Raw genomic sequence first — 19,163 nt, forward strand, 5'->3', positions numbered from 1 at the left:
ATTCTTTCTCATTGCCAAGTAGTATTGCATTGTATAGATAAACTACATCTTCTTGATCCATTCATCAGTTGATGGACATTTAGGCTCTTTCCATAATTTGACTATTGTTGAAGAAGAATTTTCTGCTAGCAAACCCCTGAAAGCCCAAGAAAAGGGAGAGCCCGAATGTCTGGAAGGATAATTTCCTCAAAAGACACTTTTGGTTAAAAAAGAAAAATTGCCTGCCTTTTCCTAGGTATATTCTCTCAATGTACCAAAGCTCCACATTGTTTTTAATCAAACCAACTATGTATACTACATTATGTTTCTAAATTAAAAATTATTTTTAGATCTATATTTAAAGGGGATCTTTAAAAGGTGTAACTAAATTCCTCCCATCTTCTTTGCTTCAGAAAATAAGAGTTTCTTAGTTATTTGGGTTTTGTTTTTAAAGTTTCAAATTTAATGAAAATTTGGAATATTGCCTTCGGGCACTGAATAGTTTTGGGGCAGAGTCATGCTCTCCTTGCCATCTCCATGTTTTGTAAAGCTCAGCCTTGCCCAAGGCTCTTTCCCTCCTCTCCTCCACACAGAACTTTCTATCGGCTATTCAGGGAAGAGCATACTGTTTAGATTTGGTCTAGAGATGCCTCTAAGCTCAACAGATGCAGCAAAAGCAAATTTATTCTGTGACCTCACTTAGCCTTCCTTACTAATGGCATTTGCCTTATCTCTTTCCATTGCACATGCTGACATTGTTGTGAAGGGTCACATCACTTTTAACATAACGTGGGAGGTTTAGGGGACAAGGTGCTCAGGGGCTGCTGGTTGTTCAAGCATTTTCTGTGTCACTGGATACACGGCATAGAGGGGTTTTAGAGAAAAAAGACAGAGAGAGAGAGAGCGCTTTGGGAAAAAATAAGGAAAAAACCCACGAAAGTAATTAGCAATGTATATGACTTCATTGATACAAAATCATCTGGAATTTGTAATGATGGAATTTAATCTGCACAGCTAGATTAAATTTTAAAATTGGCTTTTCATATCTTCAGATCGTGAAGGGTCCTCCTCCTCCCCTCTTGTAACCTTTGAACGTTTGGAAGGATACCACACAATTAACGAGGAGAATGAGGTGTTGTAGAAGTACCCCCTTCCTTGTCTCTTTTCCTTACTAACCCCCAGGAATTATGTCCACCAGTTTCTCAGGGGACTGTGCTCTGTGCACGATAAACGTGAAAAAGTAGTGACTCTTATGTGTATGTGTCATTGTTCTAACTGTATGGTAATTATTTAATCCTTATGCTTTATTATCCAGCTTTATGTCACTTTACAGCTGAGGAAGCTTCCAGGTTAAGTAAATTGCTTACTTACATGGTTTGTAAATGGTGAGCCAGGATTTAAACCCATGCTGTATAACCACTATGCATATTGCCTCTACGGGTATGCTGTGAATCTCTAAGCATGCTTATTACATTTTGGTATTTAACCTTAGAGAACTCTCGTGGGCAGGGTCCTTTTCTCTTCGTCTTTCAAATCCTCGTACTGGCAGTGTCTGGGTAGAGCAGGCCCTTGAATGGCCTCCCTGCCACTGCTATCAGCTCACTCTGGCACCAGGCACCGCGCGGCACATGCAGGGCTCCTGTGTATTTGCTTGGTAAATGATTTCTGTTCAGTATAAAAGGTAATAGATGGTAGTTGTGTAGGACCTTAACCTGTTTCATATCTGTGGCAGGAGTCCTGAAGGCCGCCCATAGGCTTGATGATTTGTTAGGATTCACGGGACTCAGCACATGGTTCTACTCACAGCTATGCTTTCTTAGGGAAAGGACACAAAGCAAAATCTGCCAAGGAAAAAGGCACACGGGCTGAAGTCTGGGGAAATGATGCACAAGCTTCCAAGAATTCTCTCCCAATGGTCCTGCCAGATGAGCTGACATTCCCTGTCACGAGTTGTGAGGGCACACGCAATGCTGTCCACCGGGTAGTTTGTGACATTCAGTGCCCAGGTATTGGGAGGTGGTCACTTAGGCAGTCTCCGCCTGGCACTTATAATTCCAGATTCCCAGAAGGAAAGGTCGTCAGCACAAACCACACTGTTCATACAACAGACAGTTTAGGTATAGTGAGCCACGTTTACCAGTACTGGGAATGGTGGAACCTTCCTAAAAGCCAAGTTCCCAGACGCCGGCCAAGGGCTCATTTTGTAAGCAGGTCTCTCTGAGGCTTTCCTTGGCGCAAGAATTTCATCCCAACAATTTTCTCTCGATGTAGGTAGCGTTAATCAATTTAGTTAAGTTTCACTTTGACAGACATAACCTAAGAAGGCTAAATGAAGTCCAGCCAAACTTAAACGCTAAGACACCAACTCAATAACACTAAGGCTTACTGCTGCACAAGCCCAGTTTAGTTATTGAAAACACCTTTATAGGGGCGCCTGGGTGGCTCAGTCGGTTAAGTGTCCGACTTCGGCTCAGGTCATGATCTCACTGGTTCGTGGGTTTGAGCCCCACGTCGGGCTCTGTGGTGACAGCTAGCTCAGAGCCTGGAGCCTGTTTCGGATTCTGTGTCTCCCTCTCTCTCTGACCCTTCCCTGTTCACGCTCTCTCTCTCTTAGAAATAAACAAAAAATTTAAAAAAATTCTTTAAAAAAAAAGAAAACACCTTTATAAATTGGAGTTCGTATTTTCTTACTGTCTGTGCACTTCAGAAAGCCCACTGACTTAGATGGCTATCACCTGACCCTTTGTACTTAAGGCACATATTAATAGAAACAGAATGTTTCTGTAGGTAAGCAATAATACATAGAGATTAACCACCTCGTCAGTATATGAAAATACTCCATCGCTAAGATCAAATCCAATTTAAATAACATATAAAGTCAAAATTTAGAAGTGATAGGTTTCCTTTACATCACTGTAAAGTTCTGAGCCTTTGAAAAAGGATAACCTTGGGGCGCCTGGTTGGCTCAGTCCAACTCTTGATTTTGGCTCAGGTCATGATGTCATCATTTGTGAGATCAGCCCTGAGTTGTATTCCGTGCTGAGAGTGTGGAGCCTGCTTGGGATTCTCTCTCTCTGCCATTCTCCCACTTGCACAAATGCACACTCTCAAAATAAATAAACTTCAAAAAAAAAAGGATAACCATAATTTTAAGCTCAAATATAACAAGTAGAATATAATCATATTCTGACTTTTTGAAATTTATTACACTTCAGACATTTTTCTGGTCATTTCAGATTTCAATAAGCACTGTCCTATATTCTGTGAATAGCATTTTCAAATCAGGAGAGATTTTACAGATTTCCATATATGACTGACAACAAAGGACAAAAGATTCAAGCTTTATTAACAATTCTAAGTAGAAGAGACCATGACTAAGAGCTAGTTAACGTAAGCATTTAGCAAATAAATCTCTTGAATAAAAAAGTAGGAAATCTTTTAATAAAAAAAAAATCAACACACAACATGGATAGATCTAGAGGGTATTAGGGGAATGAAGTGAAATAAGTCAGACAAAGACAACATGGTATTATTTCACTTATATGTAGAACTTAAAAAGCAAAACAAAAAACAAAGCACAAACAGACCTATAAATGCAAAGAACAAACTAGTAGTTGTCAGAGGGGAGGGGAGATGGGCAAAAATAGGTGAAGGGGAGTGGGAGATACAGGCTAACAGGTACGGAAGGAGTAGGTCACGGGGACGAGAGGGACAGTGGAGGAACGATCAGCAGCACTGTTAACGGTGCTGCGTGGTGACAGGCGGCAGCTACATCTGTGGTGAGCACAGCGTAACACACAGAGGTGTCCAGTCACTATGTTGTGCCCCGAAACTATTGTAACGCTGTTCACTCTACTTCTATGAAAAGAAATCAAGGCCTGAAGGAAGAAAATTTCCCAGACGGCACCTTGTACTTCCGTCGCAATTTGTTTCACTTGTATCATAAGTCATTAAATAAATACTCATGTGATATTTACAAAATAGAGCTAAGAGGAAAAAACCTAAGTTCAGGGTCTTTCATTTGTTATCCTGCTTCCAATTTTCTGGATCCATTAGTGTACATACCAACTAATAATGTGATTCTAGGTAACTACAGTGGAAAGTTTATCAATTAAGTCATCAATAGTGTAAACAAGAAGCTGAATGTCCGATTTTTCCTTCATTCTGTGATCACTGTGTTTTCGGAGGATGACATCTACGTCGTTGCTGACCACTCGGTCGGCAATCTGAATGGACGTGTGCCAAGGGATGATGTCATCCTCCATGCCGTGCAGCAGTCTTATGGGGCAGTTCACAGGAATAGGGCTATGCAACAAGCAGTGGTGTTCGGCTTCTTTAATGAAACTGTAACGAACCTCGTAAACGCCTTCTTCGCTGTATTTTGATGGCATGCTCCACACGCCTTTCATCTCTATTTCCTTTTTTACCTATTGAGGAAAATAAAAGTATTTACACAACACTAACAAATGCAATAGTCTTCAACAGTCTTAAGAAAAGCAGTCCTAGGAGGAAGAGGAAAAGAGATAAAAAGGTAACAATGATAATTATCAATAATTAACCACTACATGTAAGGAACTGTGAAAGGTACTTTACACATAGTATCTCATAAGATTCTGATAATAATTGTTATTATTTCATTTTTACAAAAAAGGATATTAGAATCTAGAGAAGTTAATGTCATGTTCAAAGCTGAAAGGTAACAACTGCTGTTGGGTAGGGTTTCAATTAGATTTAGCTTCATTAGGCAACATCCTAAATCAGGTGTTACTTCACCCCAACTGAAAGGGAAAATGAAGGGGAGAAAAAGTAATTTCTTGGAATCAGTTCAGGCATCATTCGTATTATACAAAACCAAACCTTAGGAATAACAACTGTTTAGATTTCAAAATCACAGACTAAAAGTATCTGTATGTGAAGTTACTAAAATGAGGATGCGAAAGAGAAGAAAATAAACAATCAAGCCTAGAACTAAAAATGAAAAATAAGACAGTACTTACTCTGGTACAATCAAACACATACAATTTCAGGCTAAGTATTAAAAAAACAAAAACAAAAACAAAAGAAGAAACAAGTATTGTTCTTGCCTTCCAGAGTCCTAGGGAATGAGAAAAAATGTGTTGTTCTGGATGACAATACAGTCTTCCAGATACTTCCTGAAAACTGAGCAAAGATATCAATGCTACACTTATTTCCTTAAGATGAAACACTGGTATCTTTTGATTCTCCAAGAATTTTTATGTTTTAGACTATAATTTGTCTTAAACAATTTTTCTTTTTTAATGTTTCTTTATTTTAAGAGAGAGAGAGAGAGAGAGAGAACACAAGTAAGGGAAGGGCAGAGAGAGAGGGAGAGAGAGAATCCCAAGCAGGCTCTGCACTGACAACACTGGGCTCAAACTCATGAACTGTGAGATCATCACCCGAGCTGAAACCAAGAGTTGGACGGTTAACCAACTGAGCCATGCTGGTGACCCTTAAACAAATTTTCTGGTTAACGTAACATTTACTCATTGTAAAAAACATGGGAAATACAGAAATTATAAAAAGAATCAATCACACATAATCCCACCTCATCGATATAATAACCATTACTATGCTGGCTCATTTCCTTCCAGTATTTTTTCGCTAGGTTTCTGGTTATATATATGTAATATGTACAACAGATATCTATTACACATTCACATAGAGTTTTCTACATTGCTTTACTTATTTCATACATATATTTCTGGGTTTATAACAATTCTGTGAAAAGTTTTCAAAGACTGCATAGTAAGTAGTCCATTATGCTAGATCTAAATTAATTAACTTCTATTTCCACACTGTTGGATACTTCCATAAACATTTTTGAGAACAAAGATTTATCTGTATATAAATAAATTATTTGGAAAGATTAACAGAACCTGAGCTAATAAATGAAGATGTAAATTAAAAAAAAATTTTTTTTTTGAGAGAGAGAGAGAGCACAAATGAGAATGAGCAGGGGAGGAGCAGAGAGAGAGGGAGACACAGAATCTGAAGTAATCTTCAGGCTCTGAGCTGTCACCCACAGAGCCCAATGCAGGGCTTGAACCCAAGAGCCATGAGATCGCGACTTGGGCTGATGTCGGACATTCAGCTGAGCCACCAGGCACCCCAAGGTGTAAGTATTTTTAAGTCTCTTGCAACCATACCATATTAAAGGCATTTCTGGCTAGAAAAACATCTTATCAAATAAAGGAAAAATATAAGGATAGAAAAGCCAAATATAGCATATTGAATATTTTTGTATTTAAATTTTCAATAAAAATACAGTTTTTCCATATTTAAAATTGTTAATTTACTCCAAATATGAGAAGGGAACATAAGAATTTAAACAGTAAGATATGTATGATATAATCTATATGTATTTAGGCATTATAATGTATTTTTTTTTTAATTCCAAAACGATTTACTGATTTAGTGAAAAAGTGGTGTATCTGAAAGATATACTCCTAAATGTCTTCAAATCATTTTGAAATTAAGGGAATTCTAAAAAACTATAAACTGTATGAATCTATATTAATATTAAGGCAGTCTCTGCATTAAAAGAACATGTGAACTGAATACTTAAAGCAAAAGTGATATTCAGTGATCCTCAAAGTACTCAGGATCATTCCAAATTTGTAATTTCAGTAATGAGAACGTAGTTACATTGGTCATTAGATGAAGTGGGAACCATGCTCATTACTGATACAATTAATAATAGCTGCATTTTAAGCATCCCTGCCCTCCAACCAGCTGTTACCTGCCACTGACTTGAATGAATACTATCCATTTGAGGAACAAACTTAACTTTACAAAATGTTGTATGTAACTGACCCCTCTAAAAGTTCAGAAATAGCAAAAATATCATTAACTGAAGGACATGTACACTCTACATTAAGTTCTATGCCAACAGGAAACAACATCAAGGTGACGTGGTTGGGCAGCTTGTACTCCAAACAGCTGTGCATCTATTTGACATCCTCTAGTGCTCAAAGGACACAAGCTGTGCTGAGTGTGGACATTCCCAGAGCTGAAGGTGATAGTAAAAATCATCCCTTGCCACTGTTAGAGCTAGCTGCTTCTGCGAAGAAGAGACAGAGGCCCCAGTGGCCCTGTTCTTTCCTTACGTGCTTTTAAGTTAACAGGCTTCTATTCACAACCGTTTGCTAGTCTGCTTTAGGATTAGCAAAGACATGCCCTGATCTGCAGTACAGATCTCAGTCACTTAGGGGATTATCTACCATGTCCTCCCTGAGTGATGCGGATACACACACATAAAAAAATGCACAAAGATCTTACCATTTACTGTAACAACAACCCAAAATGGTTTAATCACCTTCTTCCTCATCTGCTATGTTNCGACTAAGCCACTCAGGCGCCTTCATCTGCTATGTTCTTGAAATAATTTCCTACCAGGAGAAGCACCTTATAATTGAGTTAGAGGATGAAGTAAGGGCTTCAAGGTTTATATGCAGAGAGATACAATAGTAGGAGAATTTGGCAGCACAGGACGTTGAGGAAGTATATATGAGAAACACCTTAACAAAGCCAAAAAAAAAAAAAAAAATTCTGAAATGGGAGATAAGTGCAAGGAAGACCAGCTTCGCACCTTTAGCCCTCAGAGGAAATTATGTGAAGAAACTGCACATACAGATAACAACATTTCTTAAGGGGCTGAGAAGAATGTGGACGGAGAAGCTTAGAACAGAGAGTACACGGCACTGGTATCAGTGCAGACCTTGAGGCAAAAGTCAACAACATTCTACTATTTGACACTACATGCCCTTTTCCTCCTCTCTTTCCTTTCCTCCTACATCTGCTCTTCCACCCCCCAGAACAGTAGTTCTCAAACTGCACTGGAGGGGCTGGTTAAAACAGATTGCTGGGCCACACTCCCAGCTTCTGATTCAGCAGGCCTTGGGTGAAGTTCAAGGACATGCATTCTTACAAGTTCTCAGGGGATGCTGATGCTGCTGGCCTACTGAAGACACTCTTCGAACCACTACTCGACTGCTTTTCTTTAATTTTCTGTGCCTCAGTCCTGCCAGGATCATAGTCCCGCAGGTGACATTTAGATTCTTAGGAAAAAGACACCCAAAGAGAACTCAACTGATGGCAGACCACCACCAAAATGCACAAAAACAAACAGCTATTACCCACTACTTCTTTATCCCTGAAGATAACTAAGTGCTTAAACATATGTCTAATTATAACATATAACAAATAAATCACTTTCATTTATTTCCATTTCAACCATGATTTGCTGAAGTGCACGGTAGTAATGAAAAGCCTATTTTTTAAGAAGGTGAGGATTAGTAGTAGAACAGTCTACTCCGTGTCTAAGCCAGGAGCGGCAAGCCTCATGGCCTGTGTGCGGACTCTGACGGACTGATGGCATGTACGGGAGAACTCTGCTGCGAGAGGCTCTGAGGCTGCTTTCAGGCTAAGAGAAAAAAGTTTCATGACTGGTGAGCCACGTCTAATATGGTCATAAGAATACGTACTATTTCCCATATGCCACAAAATAAGAATAAGAGAGAGATCACAATGTCTGACCCAAGTAAGTAAATGTGATTAATAATGAAAATATTGCTAAAAAAAGAAATTTAAAGTGTGATTTCATTAATGTGGCTGAAATATGCGACAGGATGATTTGAAGGGATTGTAAAGAAAAGGAAACCGTGAATAAGGCAAAGAGATGATATACAAAAAGGCAGCGACGGCAAAAGGTGAGCCAGCACAGAAGTCAAAGGGCAGACGACATACGAACAAATACTCAAAGAAAGCAGCAGCAGAACAATGATAGGAGGTCAACACTGAGGTTCCTCGTGACCCACCTCGACAGGAAGCTGATTGAACTGTGTCACTAGGCCATCTACAGCTGCAGCTATACCAATAAGAGCAACGACTTTCTGTGGCCTTGCGATTGCAGCATGGAGCATAAGCCAGCCACCGAGGCTAGATCCAACCAGTATCTAAAAACAGAAATATGGTTTTATTTATATTTTTTAAATTTCATTTTAGTGAGAGACGGAGACAGAGGGTGTGCATGCGTGAGCAGGGGAGAGGGAGAGAGGGAGACAGAATCTTAAGCGATGCGGGGCTCAATCCCACCACCCTGGGATCATGACCTGAGCCGAAATCAAGAGTCAAATGCTCAACTAACTGAGCCATCCAGGTGCCCCCAAAAGATATATGGTTTTAAAGAGGAATTTCTTTTTCTTTTCTGTAAGGGGATTCAGTAATTTATGTATGTACTTTTTTCTTCTATATCCATTAGCTCCCAGGCTTTTAATATTTGGCACAATGTAGAATTAAAATTAGGATTACAATGTAAAGTAAAATGCCACTTAAATTTTATGAGAAAGTGAACAGAACAATTTTAAATCAAATACCAAAATTAATTGTTAAACATTTAAACTATTAAATTTTCATCGCTAAAGACACAGCTCAAAAAAAATGAGGTTAGTCAACAATTATACTTAACACAAATAGTCACCTGTGGCCCTTCAGCTACGTCATCAATTATAGAAAGAACATCTTTTCTCCATCTTCCCACTGTGCATTCTTGTATGTTACCATCCGAATTTCCAACTCCTGAGTAATCAAACCTAGAAAAAGGGAAAAATATATCTATATCCAGATGTCTATCTATATATTTCTCTGGTTTTTAAAGAAGATAGCTCATTTGTCATTATTACAATGCTTAGAATATGTTAAAATAAAACACTGAGGCCAAAATATACTTCAACAGATCCTACTGGCATAGCCTCCAAACATCGCCCATGTCCACTCACTCTCTCACCCCCGCCACTGCCAGCAGCCAGTCCACGTCACCATCTCCTCGGACCGGGCTAGCGTTAAGTGTCCTCCGACTTGTCCTTGTCTCCATTTTCTACCCCTGTAGTTCATTCCCCATGTAGTCACCAGCGATCCTTTTAAAACAAAAATCTTGTCTTGCACAAACCTGTCAAAAGCTTTCCATCATCTGTAAAAAAAACATGAAGTCCTTCCTGTAACATGGCTTCCAACTACCTCTCCGATTTCATTTCTTACGGATTTCTTACCCTCTCTCCCTCCCAACTGAATCCTATTTGCTTCCTTGAAGTAAATGGAATACACCACCCAGGTTTTGCTTCAGGAGTCTGATAGCAGCTTTTCTTTCTCCACAGCATACTGTACCCCTCCAGATATCCACTTTGATTGCTCCCTCGCTTCATTCAGCTTCTGTCTCAAATGTTACATCTCCAGAGATGCCTTCTCTGACTACTCAATGCAAAATCATGCTTCTTTCATCCTTCTCCATTTCCTTACCCTGCTTTATTTTCTTCATGGCAAACATTGCTACCAGACATACAAAAAATTTGATTATTTGTTTGTGGCCCATCTCCCACACTAGAATGGAGGCACCATATGGACATAGGCTGTTTTGTTTACCACTGCTTTCCCAATGCCTACATCAGTACCTTGCATACGATAAGTGCTTAGTATTTACTAAATTAATAAAAGGGAAAGAGGGAAATCAAGTTCATGATCACCAACTCACCCCTTAGTTTGCTTCTCCTTCAAACTGTCTAGCTCTCTGGGCTCAAAGTCTGTTGATCTGTGCACTTTCAAGGCCTCTATTCAACAGACCATGAAATATCACACCACGCCTGCAGATTACCTTATACCACAGTCCTACTAAACTACTCCGATCCCTGGACAGACCCTTTCATAATGCTGGGGCTTGGCCTCCTGTCTGGAAAGCCTAGAAAGCCTTCCTTCCCACCCAAACTCCTACTCGTCCCTTCAGTCATGTCATTTCCTCTGAGGAATTTGACATACACTCCCTCAGTCACTTTCTTTTGTATGTACTCACTTAACACTTTTCACATTATGTTGTAATCAAGTTTTAAATATTTGTGTGACCAGAATGTCAGTTCTTCAAGAGCAGACTGTTTTACTCAAAAAATTTTCCCAGGTACCAAGCACTGCTTGCCCTGTGCCGTCTTCACTCACTCTCGTTTCTTCTCATTCACCTCTTCCTCTGCAATCTGGTAAGACTAGTATCACACTGCACATCTTTGTCATCTTTTTTTTTTTAAATTTTTTAACATTTATTTATTTTTGAGAGACAGAGTATGAGCTGAGGAGGGGCAGAGAGAGAGGGAGACACAGAATCAGAAGCAGGCTCCAGGCTCTGACCTGTCAGCACAGAGCCCGATGTGGGGCTCGAGCCCATGAACCATGAGATCGTGACCTTAGCTGAAGTCGGACGCTTAACTGACTGAGCCACCCAGGTGCCCCACATCTTACGGCCTAGCACAGTAGCCTCCTGTGTCCCTGTGACTGTTCTCTCTCCAAATGGATACGTTTTATACCTGTCAAGATTTTTTTCTGAAACATTTTATTGCTATGGCATGAACTTCAGGGGTTCCCTGTAATATACATGAACATTCAGCATTTTAGCCTGTTTTGTAGACCATTATATTCTGGTCATCTCAGATTGATTATCATATCAGAGGAGACCAGTGCTTTGGACCAACTGATCAACTTGCTGTTACTAAGTTGGCTCTTGCTTTGTTCCTGTTTCATGCCTCATACTATTTCCATCACCGAGAGTGCCCATCATCCCTGTGAGATGGTCAGATCCCGGTGGGGGAAACACCATTCTTGGTTTTGTGTCTGCATTCATCCCAGAGGTGAGGCACCTACACCTCGCACACAGAATATGATAACACGTACTAAATAAATAAAAGTGGAAGGTAAAAGTAAAAAGAAATCACTTGATTCGAATTTGAAGCGTTCAGCTTTCTCTAATTCTTAAAATCTGATGAAAACTAATAAATCCTAGTGTTTTTAGTGTGCATGTAAGAATATATATGTGACATACAGCATACACGCATTTTCTTAGGGATTTATGAGTCATGGAGGAAGAAGAAATTAAATTTTTCTTTGATATAAAGCGAAATGACTTTAGACCCTTGGGAAGTTGTGTAACAAGGCTGCTGCTGAAATCTCAATCACAGTCATTATTTCCCTTCAATCCAGGGGATGTAGAAAACAGACCCAGGAGAAGAGGGAAGAAAGGTACCAGCTAATCCTCCTTTTCTCGCCCTTGATGGGCAATCGGGCATCTCTACTTGCTGCATCTTTCACAGCTGCTTTCCAATTACATGATGCAGATGCAGAATATAAGTAGAAATCCTTCAAAAAGGAAAATATAAACATGTGGTGAAACTAAAAGGTACAAGTAAAAAATATGGTTCACTCTTGCTGAACCCTAATCAAGGGACAAAGACAATTCAAACATATTCAGCTGTTGGGGCACCTGGGCAACTCAGTTGGTTAAGCAGTCAGACTTCGACTCAGGTCATGTTGTCAAGGTTCGTAGGTTTGAGCCCCATGTTGGGCTCTGTGCTGTGACAGCTCCAGAGTCTAGAGCCTAGATTCTGTCTCCCTATCTCTGCCCTCCCCCCGCTTGCACTCTGTCTCTCTAAACAAAAATCAAACATATTCAGCTATTTAGGGTGGGGGTGTGGGGTGGCTGACTTGATCTTCAGGGTCTTGAGTTCGAGCCCCACTTTGGGTGTACAGCCTACTTAAAAACAAAAAACAAATAAACAACAACAAAACCCCCACAGGCTCTTCTCGCAGCCTCAAAACTCTGGGACATGTTCCCAAATCTAGAATTACATATTCTATGGCAAATAACTATGAGAGAATACCAGCCCTAACACCGTGTGTTATATTCCTGAGTTGTGACCCAATCTTATGTTAGGCATGGTGACAGAACATCAAAAAACCATTTTCCTATAGCCATATGAACCATTTCTTGATAATATACAAAACTAACCATTTCCTCATTCAAGAGCTAAGATTTTACAGCCAAAAACATAAAAAAGGTAAACTGAGAAATTAGAGCATAAATAAAAGATAAAATCTCTAATAACAAGCTAAAATGCAACCAACAGTTAATAGTGCTTAGGTTGCAATGAAGTTTGATGAATGCAAATAAAATGGAACCTGGTCAAATTAAAATTTTGTAGTGAAGGGCTACACTTTTATAAAGGTTTATAAAGATATACCTAGGCTATGTTTTAATACGGAACCAATTAATGGTTTGTACACGTTATACCTAATCATGTTTATTTAATACACTTAAAACATATTTTTAAAAATGCATTCAAAGTAAAGAAAACACACAGACTTCATGTGATATAGAGAGACAGAAACTGGTTACAGTGCTCACAGTCTCCATTTAAATTCAAGAACTGGTAAAAGGGCAATTTCTTGATTCAAATTCTTTTGGGGATAAAAAGAATGATGGCAATTTTTCTGATAGTACCATGTTTTGATCAGGGTAGTTTCCGTTCCTGTATAGGTCTTCTTTCTTACCCCAATACTAACTTCGGTGTGCCTTTATGAAGTTTTTTTTTTTTTTTTAAATCCATTTTAAAAAATGGATCCCCAGTTTTCTCTTGCCTTGCGCAATTAAGTTATGTTTGACACAGTACATTCTGTTTGAGTATTTCTGCCTAATTGCTCATGTTTTTTGTCTTGTGTTTCCCCAATCCAACCTTTAAGAACAACAGCCATGTTATAGAGTTTGTTGTATATTTTACAGCACCCAGTAATAGTGCTAGAAAGTCTACTTGGAAAAGATACTCCAGTCTTGAGAACAAGAGTTAAGTCAGAACAGATTTTTAAAAGTTCTGAATATGAAAATGAACTCAATATGATAAAAGGAGTAACACTAAATCCATTTAGTTGACATAATCTCTGCTAATATACTGAATAAAATCTAAAAGGCTTTCATTTTTTATATTTATGTATTAATTCCTAAAGTTGTATCTTCTAGACCTACGGAGTGAATGTAATGAAACTATTATTCTAACAATGTAGATGAATAGATTTTTAGGCTATTAGTGCTGGAAAGGATTCAGACATTATCCTTAGTTCATCCTCCTCCTTTATGATGAAGAAAATAGGCCCAGTGTTTATCGGTTGACTCATCTCGTCACAGTTACTGCCGGAATGAATTCTAGTTCCCATGCTTTTTGAAATCCAGGCCAGTGTTCTTTCTATTAAACCATACTATCTCTTCTGGCAAAGGAGGCACTAACTAAATGATTGTTATAGGTAAACAAACCTAATAACAACAATGTAAGCACACTATTTTACTAAAATAATTATCGGCATGAAACATTAGGAATTAACAAAATTAAATTTTGGTTAAACATCCCCAATGGAAAGCCACAATATAACCACAAGATATTATAAGAAACCAACTACTATTTTTGGTTTGTTGTTATGCTAGATTATTACATCTGAAGAGTTTAGTTACCACTAGTATCTTTTCCCACCAAAATTGTCAGTGTGGCACAAAGACCATTAGAACAGGTCGTTTAAAGGCTGCATTTGCCATAGCTCTAAATCACAAGGTCAAAGTTTACAGACCATTAAAATAAGTTAATCCATAAAAACACTGGCATTTGCTTCAATTGGTCAGAGCAGAAATATGTCTCCATTGCCATGCTCAAAGGTAGTAGTATTTTTCTCTGAAATGTGTTGCTCCTACCTTATATAGGCGTGACCTAGAGATTTGCAAAACTCTTCAATCGCCAATGCTTTTGTACCATTCATATTAGAAATATAGCCAGGGATGAAGATAATTCCCGGACTTTTGCCTTTTAGCTTCTTATAAGCCAGGTTTGGAAGGTCTGGTCGACTAAGGAAAGAGACTGATGTCTTTTGTCTGCAAGCTAAACAAAGTACACAAAACATAAACTATAGTTTACAAACACTGTTTTTGGAAAAGTATATACAACTGACCCTTGAACAACATGGGGGTTGGGGTGTCGACCCCTTGTGTACTCGAAAATCCGTATGTAACTTTTGACCTTCCCAAAACTTAACTACTAATAGCCTACTGCTCATTGGAGGCCTTACCACTAACATAGTTAGCACATATTTTGTGTGTTGTTCATATTACACATTGTACTCTTACAATAAAGTAGGCTAGCGAAAAGAAAATGTTAAGAAAATCATAGAGAAAATATATTTAGAGTAGTGTACTGTATTTACTGAAAAACACCAATGTATAAGTGGACCCTACTAGTTAAACCCATGTTATTCAAGGGTCAACTGTGTATTTTCAATCTTAACTTTCTTAACTTGTCAAACTGATGTCAAAACTACTTCCATTTAAGAGGAAAGACAAAAACAGACTTGAAATATTAAAATCACAAGCATATCTGTGGTTTCTTCTGAACTTGTATCAAAATCAGTGCCTCTGAACAAGGTCTAATCTTGATTCTTCCAAAATACACACTGGGGTGGAAATTTCAAGGCAAAAATAGAGACTTACATAAAAAAAATGTTTTCCTGTAAAAAAATGCTGCTGTATCATCTGTCCCAAATAGTATCAATAATGTTCGGATTTATCTACACTAGTTTAAGCCTTCTCTTGTGAGATTTTTCTTTTTAATATTTCAGTGTTGGAGGAGTTTCACATCCTCTACTTTTTGGCAGGGAGGGGGAGAAAGGAGTTCGATCTGCCCTTGAGAAGCTGTTCCTGAGGCAGAGGTGATGGGCTCCTACAGGTAATACTGACTCCCTGGCCATCCACAAAATCATGGGCCTTGCTAATAGCCTATTGTGATTTTGTATCAGCTGAGGTGGGTTTGATGAGCCGTTACGTTTACAAGAAACCTTGAATAACTTATAATAGTACGATTTTTGGAAAAAGATTTCTCATAAGCCTCTGCAATCACTATGTTTCATTTGTCAGTTTGGCTTTCTGTGAATGGCACACAGGTCTTAGTGCAAGTTAAGTAAAAACTTGAAAAGCAAGTGGCAAACCTTGTAAGGTTACTCCATTTCATTGCTTTTCAAGTTTTTTTCCTTACCATAAAATCTGTATTTGCTCTTTAAAAAAGGTAGGAAGGTATTTTAAAAACATTAAGTCATTTATAACCCCACCTCCTCCTTCCAAAGAAATTAAGTTTGTGTGTTTCCTTACACTCTTTTTCTGGACCAAGAAAATCTCTTCTTTTATAATGAAATGAAACCTTCCTCTACTTTATTGCGGCCAAGGAAAACATCTCTGCCCCCTCCATGTGAATTGACAAAAGCTTCCTTCATTTTGGGCTGAGAAGCTGATTTTTTAAAAACTGAATTGAAGGCCTTATCGCTATCCCTATTACATAGAAGTGTGTTTCAAAGCTTCACTGTATAGTGAAATACGCCAAATTTAAAATTTTTAGGGAAAACCAGGGCTAGTGGGGGCCAGTTATGTTGGCTGGAAGACTTTATCAGCAAAAATGTCAATTTCCTAGTTCCTTAGCTCCGCACTCAAATCCTTCCTATTCTCTTCTCAATATTACTTCCCCAAACAGGACTTTCTCCTCTGAAACAGTAATTTACTTCATTTTGGTGAGTTGTAAGTGGACGGGTTCTTAACATTCCATCCATGAATGATCTTTGCACTATAAGGGTTAGCTCAAAGCCTGATGCATAAATCCTCTATGATGTGCTAAACAGATGAAAGAGTATTACAATCTACTTAATGAACTGACATACTATATACTTCACTAGGGGAACTTACATATAACTAGGTTTTAGACAGTATAAAATTAATAAGTGTAAGTTAAACTGATTATATACATTTAAACATTTTAACCAAAGCAAAGGGTATCAGCAATGACAATTCCCATCCCAAGCGCAGTGCATCTGACAGCGTGTATGGCAAAGGTGTAAAAACAACAAAACCAGAGAATAAAAAGACACAATTCAGAAAGACAGACCATATAAACTGAGGGTAGGGTGGAATGGAGAAGAATCAAACACAAGATGAAGAAAATATTCAGATGTTCTCATTTTTGGTCCAAATTCTAGTTTCCTTTGTAGAGTAATGATTATGGTTTTCACTGAGCGGGAGCATCGAGAAGGCAAAATGAGAAATTTGGCTTGCTCACGGCGTCCGCACTTTCACATACACACAAAGTTCATACTGTAAATTCCTAAAGTGAAGCAAGGTCAGGTCTAAACATCCTAACAGAGTCAAGATCTGTAAACCCCTCAGACCAGAAGAGAAACGAAAGAAAAAGCAGTAACCAATCGCACATCTTAATTTTTCCTAGCGTTGGCGCTTAACGCGGGGAGGCAGGCAGGGAGGAGGATCCTTAAACCGCAGAGCGTAAAACTCTAGCAAAGGCCCCCGGCGGAGGTCTTACAGCTTTCACAGAATGGCTGGAGGCGACTAAAACTAGAATACTGAGAAAGCGAGAAGAGCTTTTTTAAAACAGGGCGCCAAAGCCGCACTAGACAGGAACGGACTGAACTCCCAAGTTCGAAAGAACGCGTACTTCTCCGGGCTTTGGGACACTGACCTGGGACCCACCGTGCTGTCCCCTCCGACTTCCTTGCAAGGAATGCGCTGAGGCCACGGTGGAAGCCCAAGAAGACGCCCGCTCCGCCCCACCTCCCACGAGGTATCCAAGCGCCCAGGGCCGCCATGCCCACCCCCGCCATCTTCCCAGAGGCCCCCGACGACCGTGCTGACCCACAGAGCAGGTCCGAGCGCCCAGTAACCAGAGGTACGCATGCGCCGCCGGCCGGAAGCCGGGACTTGCTAAAGCGTTTTAACTGAGGGCGCACATGCGCGGAGTGTTGTCGCTGGGACGAGCCTCTCGCCATTGGACACGGGGCTCCTAAGGGACTTTTTGCTTGGACTGTTTTGAGGAGCGTCAGTAGGCGACTTTCCCACTGGATAGATAGCTGTTCCAGGGCCGGATGCGCGGAGAGAAGGCGTACCCAACGTTCCTAAATAGGAAACCGTCTCCTCCTCCCGAGGACACTAGGGAGCGGAAGCTTAAGCTGCAAGGCTGCTTTAGCACAAATCGCCTTCCCGCCCCGACAGATTTAAACCGAGCCGGAAATGCTGCCTAAAGCTCACCTTAATCTCGCTTGTGTAAATACCCGATGCGGACGCGTTCGTCGCCCATCGCCACTTTCCAATTCGTTTTCAATCTCTTATTAGGCCTGACCATTGAATTATTGAATTATTCTGTCCCCTGCCTCCTGTTACGTGCAAAAATAAATCCCAGAAGATATATCCTCAAAACGGAAGAATAAAAACAAAGGATTTAAATACACTTTAGGGCAGTATTTTGTAGTTTGGGGGATAGAAGGGACTTTGATAAGCAAGAGATGAAACCCCGAAATAAAGAAGAAAATGTTGGTATGTGAACTTCAACTTTTTTCACGGTAAAAGGCATCTTGAGTCAAATGAGAGTCTAGAAAAACTGACTTTATGGTACAGATAACAGGACCTTAATACTTCTATTCAACCTGCTCCTAATAATAAGGCAAAAAAAAAAAAATCCTGTGGTTTCAATAGGATTATCCAACGGCTGTGAATAGGCAGTTCATATAGAAAGGATGTTCAACTTCACTAATTGAAAAATGTGAATTAAAAAAAAAATAGCATGTTATTTCTCTCACCTGTCAGATTGGGAAAAATTAAAAGTGCAACTATTGGCAAGGATGATGCGACATTGGCACTCCTGTATGGTTGGTAGGAGGGCTGATTGCTAAACTCTTCTGTCTAGTAATTTGTGCACAATTTTAAAATATGCATCATTTTCAATGTCCTTAACCTAGTGGCCCCAGTCTGTGAGACTTCTGTAAAAAACAGTTTTCGTTCGTAAGGCTGCATAGTATATGCAACGGCACCATTTTTATAATTTTTTTTAAAGTAGGCTCTGTGCTGAGTGTGAAGCCCAACGCAAGGCTTGAACTCAAAACCCTGAGATCAAGAGTCAGTGGCTTAACCTGTGGGTTAATGACTGAGCCACCCAGGTGCTCCTACAGCACTATTTTTATAAGCATGCAGAAGAAATAAATGGAAGTCAATAATTGAAAACTGGTTGAATAAATTATATAAGGATTTCTGAATTCTGGCTCTGACATCCTTCAAATTAATTCTAGGCGCCCCAAGCATCAACAAGTAAGATCTTATCTAGTTTTGTTTTGTTTTTTTTCTACTTAAGGTTACTGTGGCTGCTATAAAATACTTAAGTAAAGCCACTTGACTATGTTGTTCGTACATTTTGGAGCAATGATTGGTGCTAGAGTTAAAGGCAAATGGTGGATACAGTGAATCCAGCCTATCTTTGGAGTCTTGAGAACCTGTT

The 19,163-nt window shown here is 39.4% G+C and overlaps 1 protein-coding gene across 2 annotated transcripts; it reads right to left on the reverse strand.

Moving 5' to 3' along the window:
• Positions 1–3,153: 3,153 nt before the first annotated feature.
• ABHD10 (abhydrolase domain containing 10, depalmitoylase) lies at positions 3,154–17,598 on the reverse strand. Of its 2 annotated transcripts, XM_077771889.1 has the most exons (5): positions 17,358–17,598; positions 14,546–14,729; positions 9,482–9,593; positions 8,820–8,957; positions 3,154–4,406 (listed from the first exon to the last, which is right to left on the reverse strand). In XM_077771889.1, the coding sequence occupies exons 1-5, from the start codon at positions 17,497–17,499 to the stop codon at positions 4,062–4,064; spliced, it is 921 nt and encodes a 306-aa protein (XP_077628015.1). In that variant the 5' UTR covers positions 17,500–17,598; the 3' UTR covers positions 3,154–4,061. The 2 variants fall into 2 exon arrangements, with proteins under 2 accessions (XP_077628015.1, XP_077628016.1); XM_077771890.1 differs by lacking the exon at positions 14,546–14,729 and having other exon boundaries at positions 17,358–17,592.
• Between the last annotated feature and the right edge of the window lie 1,565 nt (positions 17,599–19,163).

This window comes from Crocuta crocuta, unplaced genomic scaffold (genome assembly GCF_008692635.1).
Source record: "Crocuta crocuta isolate KB4526 unplaced genomic scaffold, BGI_CrCroc_1.0 scaffold56, whole genome shotgun sequence".
In the NCBI taxonomy this organism is placed as follows: domain Eukaryota; kingdom Metazoa; phylum Chordata; class Mammalia; order Carnivora; family Hyaenidae; genus Crocuta; species Crocuta crocuta.

Bases quoted from the DNA above. Each gene is read 5' to 3' on its own strand.
- ABHD10 (XM_077771889.1), bottom strand. From the start codon at position 17,499: ATGGCGGGGGTGGGCATGGCGGCCCTGGGCGCTTGGATACCTCGTGGG. The intron at 9,594-14,545 runs GTAGGAGCAACA...CCCTTTTTCTAG, and splicing joins CTAGGTCACGCCTATATAAG to GTTTGATTACTCAGGAGTTG. The intron at 4,407-8,819 runs GTGGGTCACGAG...TTTCCTCAATAG, and splicing joins TCAATCAGCTTCCTGTCGAG to GTAAAAAAGGAAATAGAGAT.